Raw genomic sequence first — 12,019 nt, 5'->3', positions numbered from 1 at the left:
GCTATGCTACTTTTACTGAGGCTTTTTGCCCTTTTAAACCTAATCATTAATTTCTTCCTTCACTCCTAACAGAACGAGGGCAAGGAGATGTTCCCACGTTCTACACGTACGATGAAGGCTTCTCCCATTTGAATCCGGAGGGGCAGGCGACTCTGCAGAGACTAGAAGGCATGTTAGCTCAGTCAGTCAATCAACAGGCCTTTCACATGGCTGGTGTGCGGACAGAATCTTCAGCAGCCGACACTGAAGGTGAAGTAAATTCTAGCCTTTACAGCTTAGGGTGGGGGGAGTGCATAATAAAAAGTTGGTAGATGACATCAAAGCTGGAAAGTGTAGTAAACAGTGAGAATGGGCGGCGCAGCGGTTAGCACCGCAGCCTCACAGCTCTAGCGACCTGGGTTCAATTCTGGGTACTGCCTGTGTGGAGTTTGCAAGTTCTCCCTGTGTCTGCGTGGGTTTCCTCCGGGTACTCCGGTTTCCTCCCACATGCCAAAAGACTTGCAGGTTGATAGGTAAATTGGCCATTAGCAATTGCCCCTAGTATAGGTAGGTGGTAGGGAAATATAGGGACAGGTGGGGATGTGGTAGGAATATGGGATTAGTGTAGGATTAGTATAATATGGGTGGTTGATGGTTGGCACAGACTCGGTGGGCCGAAGGACCTGTTTCAGTGCTGTATCTCTAAAACACAAAAAATAGCAGCTGACTTCAGGAGAACTGCAGAAATGTGGCAGATGAAATGTAATGCAGTGTGAAGTGATGCATTTTGGAAGGAAAAATGAGGTGAGGCAATATGAACTAAATGATCTAATTTTAAAGGAAGTGCAGCCAAGCTGTTCCAGTACAGCTACAACACTGGCATCTACCCGGCAATGTGGAAAATTGCCCAGGTATATCCTGTATACAAAAAGCAGGACAAGTCCAACCCAACCAATTACCGCCCCATCCGTCTACCCTCCATCCTCTGTGCAGTGATGGAAGGGGCCGTCAACAGTGCTATCAAGCGACACTTGCTTAGCAATAACTTGCTCAGTTTGGGTTCCGTCAGGGCCACTTATCTCCTAACCTCACTACAACCTTGGTTCAAACTGGACAAAAGAGCTAACCTCGAGGTGAGATGAGACCTTGACATCAAGGCACCCTAGTAAAACTGGAGTCAAAGGGAATCAGGGGGGGGAAACTCTCTGCATGTTGGAGTCATGCCTAGCGCAAAGGAAGATGGTTGTGGTAGTTGGAGGTCAATCATCTCAGCTCCAGGACATCATTGCAAGAGTTCCTCAGGGTAGTGTCCTAGGTCCAACCATCTTCAGCTGCTTCATCAATGACCTTCCTTCAATCATAAGGTCAGAAGTGGGGATGTTTGCTGATGATCGCACAATGTTCAACACCATTCGCGACACCTCAGATACTGAAGTAGTCTGTGTAGAAGTGCAGGAAAACCGGGGCAATATCCAAGCTTGGGCAGCTAAGTGGCAAGTAACATTTGTGCCACACAAGTGCCAGGCAATGGACCATCTCCAACAAGAGAGAATCTAACCATCTCCCCTTGACATTCAGTGGCATTGCCATCACTATCAACATTACTATCAACATCCTGGGGGATACCATTGATCAGAAACTGAACTGGAGTAGCCATATAAATACCATAGCTACAAGAGCAGGTCAGAGGTTTGGAATCCTGTGGCGAGTAACTCACCACCTGACTCCCCAATGCCTGTCCACCATCTACAAGGACCAAGTCAGGAGTGTGATGGAATACACTCCACTTGCCTGATGACTGCAGCTCCAACAACACTCAAGAGGCTTGACACCATCCAGGACAAAGCAACCTGCTTGATTGGCACCCTATCCACAAATATTCACTCCCTCCACCACTGATGCACAGTGGCAGCAGTGTGTACCATCTACAAGATGCACTGCAGCAACGCACCAAGGCTCCTTAGACAGCACCTTCCAAACCCACAACCTCTACCACCTAGAAGGACAAGGGCAGCAGATGCATTGGAATGCCACCACCTGCAAGTTCCCCTCCAAGCCACACGCCACCCTGACTTGGAACTATATCAGCATTCCTTAACTGTCGCTGGGTCAAAATGCTGGAACTTCCTTCCTAACAGCACTGTTGGTGTACCTACGTGGACTGCAACGGTTCAAGAAGGCTATTCACCACCACTTTCTCAGTGGCAATTAGGGATGGGCAATAAATGCTGGCCTAGCCACTGATGCCCACATCCCATGAACAAATAAATAGAGAGAGAGCTGGGGATGTATGTACACAGATCTTTCGAAGGTGGCAGGACAAGTTGATACAATTATCCCCCTGCACCCAAGTCCAGGTCATTAATATAAATCGAAAAGAACAGTGATCCTCATACAACCCCAGGGTACACGACTGCATACTTCCAATCAGTCTGGAAAAACAATCATTCATTAGTACATGCTGCCTTCTGCCACTCAGCCAATTTCATATCCACACTGCCACGGTCTTTTTAATCACATAGGCTTTAATTTTTGTACATCCATTAAAGTCCATATACACATTCACTGCACTTAATTCATAGAATAGAATCATACAGCTCAGGAGGAGGTCATTTGGCCCATCGTGTCTGTGCCAGCTCTTTGAAAGAGTTATCCAATTAGTCCCCACTCCCCAGCTCTTTCCCCATTGCCCTGCAGATATTTCCTTTTTCAGTATATGTCTAAATTACCAAACATGCATTATAAAAATATATGGTAAGGTATACATTAAGAGCAGCTTATAGTTCATTCAAGGGAATTGCCTGTAACTCCCTGTCCCTTGTGGAACATATTAGATTTATTCACATGCCAAGCACCTATTGTATAGGTTTTGGTTCTACCTGTTACTGCTCATGCACTGCATCCCTACATCAAACCCGTCATCTGCTGAGTGACTGCTACATCTTGCTTCAAACCACACATCCGGTTTTGCTGCCTTTATACATACTTGTAGAAGTCTGCCAGTCCTCTCTTTACTTCATCGAAGAACACAATCAAATTTGTCAGGCACCCTTTGCATTTAACAAATCCATTCTGTCATTTGTTAACCCATGTTCTTACAGTGGCTGTTAAATTTTGCCCTACATTATGATAACTTGCATTTTCACAGTAAGGCTGATTGCCAGTAACCTGGTTTTTCTCTCTCGCTCTCTCTCTCCACCACCCCCACCACTCTTTTTGAGCATACGTTGTTATGAAAGTGATTGTTTTTTGTTATAATATTTTTTTGAGGAATTCATAGTCAAACTAAAGAAATGTTGGACCAGTTATTTTTCAAAGAGAGTCATCAAGAGGACACTGAAAGAACTGGTTTGGCAACAACGTTTACTGGTTGTCACATGAATCAAGTTATAAAAATTGAACAGGAACCCTGGTAACTGGAGAAGATGTGGGCAGAGACGTGACAGTCGCACACCCCTTGACAGGGCAAGCTCGGGAGCAGCAAACTCACAAGCTTTTGGTTGTAATGTCAGTGTTTACCTTCTGGAATGAGATGAAGTTCGAGCCTGCTGAAGAAGTGTCATGGAGAAAGAGACCAGATTCTTTCTGAATGTTGAAAATCAAGCCTGCAGAAGGAGAAGAGAATTCCCAAGGAAGAAGACCATAACCCAGCTCAGCTTTCCAACTTCTCTCTCTAAGACCCTGAGAAGTGCACTGTCTCAACTGAGTTCGTCTCCTGTCTTTGAAGAAATGTCTGCTAAATTAATTCTCAACACTGCCTGAGAAGAACTGTTCTAAAAGATCCCAGTGACCTGTCTATGTGTGCTCGGAGGCTACTGTATACCAGTTTTGGAACACAACATATCTGATCTGTTTTCTTCAAGAATAAGTAAGTATTCAACCCAAGTTTTTTTTATCTGTAACAGAGCTCTAAACAAAAATCTCTTATTTTTCTGGTTAACTGGTGTATGTGTGTAGTAAGATAGAAAGGAAGCTTTAAAATTTCAATCTGTGTGTTCATTACTGGTTAAGACTTGTTTTATAATTTGTTAATTTTGTTCATTAAAGAAACCTGGTTAGTGTGTTTTATTCTGGAAAAATAGAGTATATCATTGACTGTATCGGTAAGTGAAAAAATTTAAAATATATGTTGTGACCTGTGAAGAAGTGGGACCAGAATAAACAGTGCACTCCTTCCGTCTTGGTTGTGACAATGTGTAACATCTGTAACCCTTCAGTCCTCTCATACCATTCCCCTATCCAAGGGAAATTAAAATATTGTGGGCAAAGCCACAATTTCCACTTTTAGTTTCCTCAGCAACCTAGAGTGCATCCCATCCAGATTTGGTAACTTTGTTACTTTGAACATTGCCAAGTGTTTACCTCCTCTTTATATTTTTCCTATCCAATTTCTCTACTGCTTCCTTTATTGTGACACTGACACCACCCTCTTCAGTGAAGGTAGATGCGAAGTACTCATTTAGTGTCAACCGTACCCTCTGCCTCCACAAGATGATTTCTTTTTTGGTCCCCAATCACTCCCACCTGTCCTTTGACTACTCTTTAAATTGATGAAGTACTTTACTGTTCCCTTTAATGTGATCTAATCTTCTCTCATCCATGCTGTTTGCTCCATTTATTTCCTCCTTCAGTTCTCCACTGTGCGCTCTACATTCTGCTTGATTCTCTACTGTATTTTGAACCTAACATTTTATCATAAGCCTCCTTTTTCTGTTTCATAGTAATCTGTTTCTTCAGTCATCCAGACAGCTCTAGCTTTGGATGCCCTTCCTTTCTGCCCTCATAGGAATGTGTCCAGTCTCAAAGCAGAGATTAAAGCAAGAATGTCCTTCTGTTGCTGTATTGAAGTTTTATGACGTAGTTTCCTTCCTTGCTTGATCACTTGTGAAGCTGCTGAGCTGGGTGTAGTTACAGGTTAACTTGCAGCGAGCAAGTTTGGGTACGCAGTCCATTGACCTTTAATCAGCCTATCTTGCAGGCATGATAAGCAACGGTCATATGGTAACCCAAACCGTGCCTTCTCCCTACTGTACTTACATACTTGTATTGCAAATAGATGGTAACTTTTTTTTGTTCACCCTGGGATGGCCCAATAGCTTCAGAATGCCTGCCAAGCTGATCTAAAGCGGCAACTCTCAATATAGTAACTTCAGGATATCCTTTGAACCTACAAGTTAAGGATGGAACAGTCAGCCGCCAAGAGGGTACCAAAAAAAAGGAACTCAACAGTTCTTATTAGGAATAGGAGTAGGCCATTCAGCCACTTGAGCCTGATCCATCGCCATTCAAATAAGTCACAGATCTTTACGCAGCTCCATTTAGCCACCTTTGCTCTATGTTGCTTGATATCTTTACCTCATAACAATCTAACGATCTCAGTCTTGACAGCTCCAGTTGATCCCCAGCCTTTATGGGGGGAGAATTCCAGATTTCTGCTACCTTTGTGTGAACAAGTGATTCCTGATTTCTCTCTCAAAATGGCCTACCTGTAATTTTAAGGTTGTGGGGTGGAAAGGGGGCTAATTTAGTATCGACATGGTTTCTTACTGTAAAAGCAGGCCTCTCTTTTTTGGCTTTATGCTGTACCGTGCATCACAACTGTTAATGGCTAGCAAAAATGACCGATACTGGTGTAGTGTCTGGGGGTCATGTATGTACACAGTTCACTTATGTAAGATTTACTAGTGATGAACTAACCCATGACAGAGCAGGGATCAGACCTGGGGTTTTCCTATTATGATTAGGTTAATAAAATAATACACTATCTATTCACTAAGCTTTATATTCTTAAAAGACTTGCTATTTTAAGACCTCAGTGGTTAATGGTTCAAAGTTCAGTAGTGAGATATTTGTGGAGTTAAAGAAAAGGCATTTATATAGCCATTTTACAACTGCCAAACATCCTAAGGCCCTTTACAGCCAGTGAATTACCTTTAGAAGTATAATCATTGTGGTACTCTAGGTTAACGTGGCAGCCAGTTTGTGCGTAAGGTTCCACAAATGGCACTGAGATAAATTACCAGATAATCTTTTTAGCTGTTGGTTGAAGGATAAATGCAGGGCAGAAATCCGGAATCCAGAACCGATAAGGCAGGCAGGGTTTTGGTCTAACGTCTGACAGACAGACACCTCTGGCAGTGTGGGAGTGCTGCCATAGCTGATGTGATGTTTTGGATCTAATTGTAACTTCTCTTTGCAGATGGGATGGAGGTGGATGCAGTCCCAGTTGAAGCTGGACAGTTTGATGATGCTGACGTTGATCACTGGTAAAAGCTACTAAACTGATTTAAAGTCTTAACTAACACAGCGTTCTTGGGGTTATATAATATGACCTGTAGAGGGAATGTAACAGAAGGTATTACAGACTGTTATTCTTTTACTAACTGGAGTTTGCTGGTGACCAGTTAGAGCATGAAAAAAAAAATGACGGGCAGGAAAGGTCCACCAAGCCTGCCCCCACAATCACGATGGTGGGAGCATCATGACCCGACACTTGCCACCTCCTCCCCCTTCAGCCATGTACTCTCCTGGGAGGGACTAAAGAGAGAGAAAGTCCAAGGCCAGTAAACTGAAAATTCCTCTCTGACCACCTCAGGTGATCAAACCCAGTCTCAGAGATCACAAGCGCCAAGTTTTGTCTTATTTGCCTTTGAAACACTGCAATCTGTGCCCCAATTGTGGAAAATGTATTGCTGTGCTTTCTTGCAGTAACAGTATTAGCGACATATGGTGAAATGACAGCGTTCCTCTGACAGGCATGGTTAGTATTGAAAATAGTTCCAAAGTGGAATAAACCTCCTCCTCCATGCAGTCAAGTGTCTACAAATTAACTAGTAATCTAATCAAGTTGAATGGTCGGAAATCTGGGTCATTTCTAACCCAGCCTCCTGATTAAATTGCTGACTCAGTCTCGCCAAGGTGTTCAATATTCTCCACTTAAAGGTTTATTAAAGAGACTCCATCTTCTTGAAAGATTTTTTGGCAAACCCTTTACTATTCAGTTTTCTTCTGAAGGATCTGTTGCCTTGATGGAAAAGAGCTGCACGGGGACCTGCTTCCCTCCAGTACCTCACCCAAGTGGTCACTCTTCACGGGCGAGCCTTTATGTCAAACGTTGGGGTGTTGGTGGTGGCGGATACATCACAGCTGAAACTGGCCCAGTTTTCACCTGACATCCATACTGTCACAGTTCAAGAAGTTGGTCCGTAAGCAAGTGAACAGGAACGGGATGTTGTATTTTCGCCACCCACCCCATCTCTACTTCAGGGGTGCTTAACCCAGTTGTAGTGCACTTTGCTGTTACAGCTAATTCCACACAAACCAGGATTGAAGCTGGAATCCTCCTGGTCTCTGTTGTTGCTGCAAAGTCACTGTGGAAACCCAGCAAACGTTTTTCATTTCTTTTCAAATGCACAATGTGTTACCACAAATCACATAACTTTGTATATGTGGGTGTATGAACTCTTTGTGACCTATACTATCTCCTACCCTTTCAAGCCCCCCAAAAAAATTCTGCAACACTTTGTTTTTTAAATAATGTTGCTTTAAATAGAGGCTGCAAATCATCGAAATGGCACTTGAGTATTGCCGACCTAATAATGCACAGACCTTGCAACCCTGACAAAACCTGTTTTGCCTGATTTTTTTCCTATATCTACCTGTGACATGGATAGTGACATTGCAGCAAATTCAACAAAACGTTTCACTGTCTTCCTCAGAGTTACTACGTCATGGTGAATTTTTTTACCACAGGTGGCTATTGAGGCAGAGTCTAGAACCGCATTATAAAGGAGGAATCAGACAAGCATTTGAAAAAGAACATGAGACAGGCAGGGAAGCAAAAGAAAAAGCAGCTTCTGTAAGGAAATGCCTGGCTGCTGCCGACTGGAATTCCCTCCACCCGGGCCGGTTTACTAATATCATGACCTTGCTTGGCTGCATGGGTTAAGTTTAGACATGATTCCCACATAATAGGTTGACTGGCCAGAATCTGAGTTTCAATTATTGAGAAAGAGATTTTAAAGCCAGTTATCAGGGTTTGAAAGCAAAGTGCTCACAGATCTACATTGGTTCCTGATGCAGCAACACCTCGATTTTTAAAATTCTCATCCTTGTGTTCAAATCCCTCCATGTCTTTGACCCTCCCTATCTCTAACCTCTGCAATTTTCCACGATCTGTGTGCTCCTCCAATTCTGGATTATTGTGAAACCCTGATTTTCTTTGCTGCTCCATTGGGAGCCCTGCCTGAGCCCCAAGCCTTGGAATTGCCTCCCTAAACCCCTCCACCACTTGCTCCTCTTTTAAGATGCTCCTCAAAACCTACCTCTTTAACCACACTTTGATCACCAGTTCTCATATCTTGTTATGTGGCATGGTGAAGCAGCTTTGGGACATTTTACCACATTCAATGCACTTTATAAATGCAAATGATTGATTTAATGGTCAATGGGAATTGGAAGGCGAACAAATAAAGTTGAGTTGAACAATTTGTTCTCTCAGCAACTTCCCTGAGAAGACATTGAGCCCTGGATGTGGTACAGTTCCACGAGTGCCAGTCCAGCATCTGATACCTCACCTGTGTGGTAATTATTTACTTGAGAGTTTTGGCTGGCTATTTTATTGTGCCAGTGTTGTCACAGCCAAGTCCAGTGCTGTCTTGTTGAATGTCCGCACTGCTAATTCAAACTAAAGCTTGAACCTTGGACCTTCCTCGCCTGTATGAATCAGCTACTCCTTGATTAAACTTGCTGTGTCACTGGGCCAAATTGTATTAAAAGTTAACGGAGTGGAAGAATAGGGTTCATAGGAACAGGAATACATCACTTGACCTGTTAAATGTGCTCCACCTCTCTGTTAATAATTAAGTACCGTTTTTTTAAAAATCTAAAGAAAAGGGGTCATGGGTGATCACAGATGAAGTACTCACTTGTACTTTGATATAAAATTATGCTTTAGGTGTTCCGTGGTTTTAGTAGTACATTAATCAGTCTATTCCTGATTGTGGAGCAGATTTATGGCTGCAATATTAATATCCATTTCAAAGTCTATTTGAGCGGAAACCAAATAAAACCAGTCAATTTGGAAAAGAGATTCTCTGAAACTGCCAACAGTCTATGGATTAATCCATCATGGCACCAGAAAAATCCTCCTTCATTTTGAATGAAGTACTGGGTGGGTATTTAAAATGTTACAGCAAACTAAACAATCTTCTGTAGATCCTGCCAGTAAATCCACGCTGCTTTGGGTGCTGCTGCTTATCCCACCTTGTCTGTGTAAGAACAACTCTCCAACTAAGTAGTGAGGTTGAGTTGTTTAGTAACTCTAGACCAAATTATAAGCTGTCAGTTTGGAGCCTGGAAGCATTTGTAATTGAGCAGCACGTAGACTGTAGAGCTCTAGTTGTGACGTAGTCCTGAGTATCACTCATAACTCAGTGCTGTAAATGCAGTGAATTTCAGTTTAAAAAATGTATCTTAATTGGAAAACCAAGATGAATGGAGAAGTAGTGGTTATTTGGGTTTGCAACAGCAATTGTGATGATAGCGAGCAGGGTAGGTGGAGAGGGAGTTTGTAATTTTTTTTTTTAAATGGTGTAAGACAGAAACCCCCCCATGATAGCTGATTCAGTAAGGCCGAGCCACACAAACCTGAGAGTCTGTGGTTGAATCCCTGGTTTATACAGAGTTAGCTGATCGTGACAGAGTTGCATTCGGGGTACTACAAATGGCATGATGATTAAGGGAATTGGCCAAGGTTCCTGTTCCAGATTGATGGTCAGTTGCTCCTTTTGGAAAGTCTACATGTGTGCATATCAGGGCAGAATTGAGCTTGGCGCTTATGATGAAGAATAGCCTCTTGGATGAGGTGTATGAAGATGGCAGTCATCTGTGGATCCATTCCAAACAATCCAATTTTCTCAAAATATATATGCAAATATATAAAGATTCTAGAGTTCCTCAGTCACAACTGAACTGTGCTCATCAATGAAGTGTCTTTAAGAAAAAAGCCTTATTTATATTCCGCTATCTTTAGTGTTAGTTGAGGATTACATATTGGTTAGGGCACTGATGAGAACTCCCCTGCTCCTCTTAGAAATAGTGCTGTGGGATCTTGTATGTCCATGGCAAAGCCTCAGTTTAACATCTCATCCGTAAGACTGCACCTCCGGCAGTATAGCACTCCTCAGTACTGCACTGGGAGCATCAACCTAAATCTTGTAAAGTCTCTATAGTGGGCCTTGAGCCCATAAATTTCTGACTGAAGCGAGAGTGCTGCCCACTTCTCTTCATTTGTGGTTTGTAGGAGTCGTTGGACTTTGATAAATATGGAAAAACTTGTGTAGCAAATTGTAGCTGCGGAAGAAAATAGTCTGTGAGACAATTGGAGCAGTGTTGAGTAGCTTGGGCCCAATTGGAGAAGCAATACTTGGCTGATGTACTTGGTGACATGTAAATTCAGTCCCCAAAAGGGAGAGGAGTGGGTGGGAGGAGATGATGAAAAACAAAACTTATTTTTTTTAAACTTCTATTTAAATAGGTAATTTTTTTAACCTAATCTTCCATTGCCTTGCAGACGGGCCTCAATAATTGGCCAGTGTTTCTAACTGGCGAAGTCTACATCTCATCGTGATGCAACAGTGGTCGACCTGTTTAACAGAAGCTTAATAATTAACATTTGAAAGAAAGCAAAACTGTTGCAGGGTGAAATGTGTCCTATACTGACAGCTGCCACTTAAATTACTCTTAATATAAGGTGGGATGCGATGCTTAATATAGTGCTGTTTCTATATAGTGTACGTCACGTTTTGTGTCGACGAGTGTTGCAAGATTACGGTGTTGAGTAAAACCTACTTCTCTTTTGTACTGAGTGGATAACTGGTTTCAGCTGCTTTTTGAGTCTCTTGTTTGGGGGACAGGGGAGGGGAGGGTGCTTGAGGATGAGAGGGAGTCCCAATAAGTTTAGGCCAGATTTTCTGATTGCATTTTTTTTGCATGTAACTAAAGGACAATAATATAGTTCAGAAATGTTTTAAAACTAAAATGTTAATCCTGGCAACACTTAAAACTAGCTGGTCAACACTTGTACTTGAATCAAATCTTCTACAGACATTTTTTTAGGGAAAAAATTAATAAATTGCAAAAATTTGTACCTCCACAGCTGAAGGCGAATTAAAATATAAAACTCATTATTATGGTCAATTTCTGTTTATTGTCACTTTAGGCTTGCAAGTAGCAGGCAGTGTTCTTACTGTTCAGAATGCAGTACGTTCCCAGATTCGACCAGCAATGAAATGGGAGGTGGCAGTAAGTGATTCCACAGAAAGAGGGAGAGGGTGATGTTCCTTGCTTGTTCATGTACATAGACTGGATTCTTATAAACAGAGTCTTAGAATACAAAAGCAAGGAACTTATAGGAAACCTATATAAACCACTGGTTAGGCCTCAGCTGGAGTATCATGCCCAGTTGTGGGTACCACATTTTAGGAAGGATTTTAAGACATTGGAGAGGGTGCAGAGGAGATTTGCCAGCATGGTAAAAAGGATGAGGGGCTTCAGTTACAGGGAGAAACTGGAAAAGTTGGGATTGTTCTTCATAGACCAAAGAAAGTTAAAGGGTGTTTCAATAGAGGTATTCAAAATTCTGAGGTTTTGATGAGAGTAAATAGATTTCCGTTGGCAGGATAGTAACCACAGAACACATTATTAATGCAGAAGAGTGTAGGACTAATTGAATAGAATTTTCAAAGAGCTAGCACAATTACAATGGGCCAGATAGCCTCCATGGTGCAGTATGATTATATTAAAGGTGTTCAACAGCAAAATAAATACAAGATAAATATAAACTTACCGCGTTCCTCACTGCCAATGACACCAGAGACTGCCACTAAAAATATTGGCCACCATTTCAAAATAAGGTCAAACAGGTAATCCCAACATGCATTTAGGACTGCTTGGCACAATCGTGGTTTTTTCGCCAACCTCCTTGTTTTTATGCAATAGTGGAAGTTAGTGTGCTGTACTAGCACAACTTGTAAGTTTA

At 42.3% G+C, this 12,019-nt stretch overlaps 1 protein-coding gene across 3 annotated transcripts in view; it reads left to right on the top strand.

Annotated features, from left to right (window-relative positions):
* The window catches only part of clns1a (chloride channel, nucleotide-sensitive, 1A), a 31,093-nt gene extending 19,928 nt beyond the window's left edge, over nt 1–11,165 (top strand). For all 3 annotated transcript variants that reach the window (XM_068033129.1, XM_068033130.1, XM_068033128.1), the window contains exons 5-7: nt 73–249; nt 6,179–6,245; nt 10,553–11,165. In XM_068033129.1, coding sequence (XP_067889230.1) covers nt 73–249; nt 6,179–6,245; nt 10,553 — 245 coding nt within the window. In that variant the 3' untranslated portion in view covers nt 10,554–11,165. The remainder of the gene's footprint in view (nt 1–72; nt 250–6,178; nt 6,246–10,552) is intronic.
* Nucleotides 11,166–12,019: the final 854 nt, after the last annotated feature.

This window comes from Heterodontus francisci, chromosome 6 (assembly GCF_036365525.1).
Source record: "Heterodontus francisci isolate sHetFra1 chromosome 6, sHetFra1.hap1, whole genome shotgun sequence".
Lineage (NCBI taxonomy): Eukaryota > Metazoa > Chordata > Chondrichthyes > Heterodontiformes > Heterodontidae > Heterodontus > Heterodontus francisci.
This window is presented reverse-complemented; position numbering and strand designations above follow the sequence as displayed.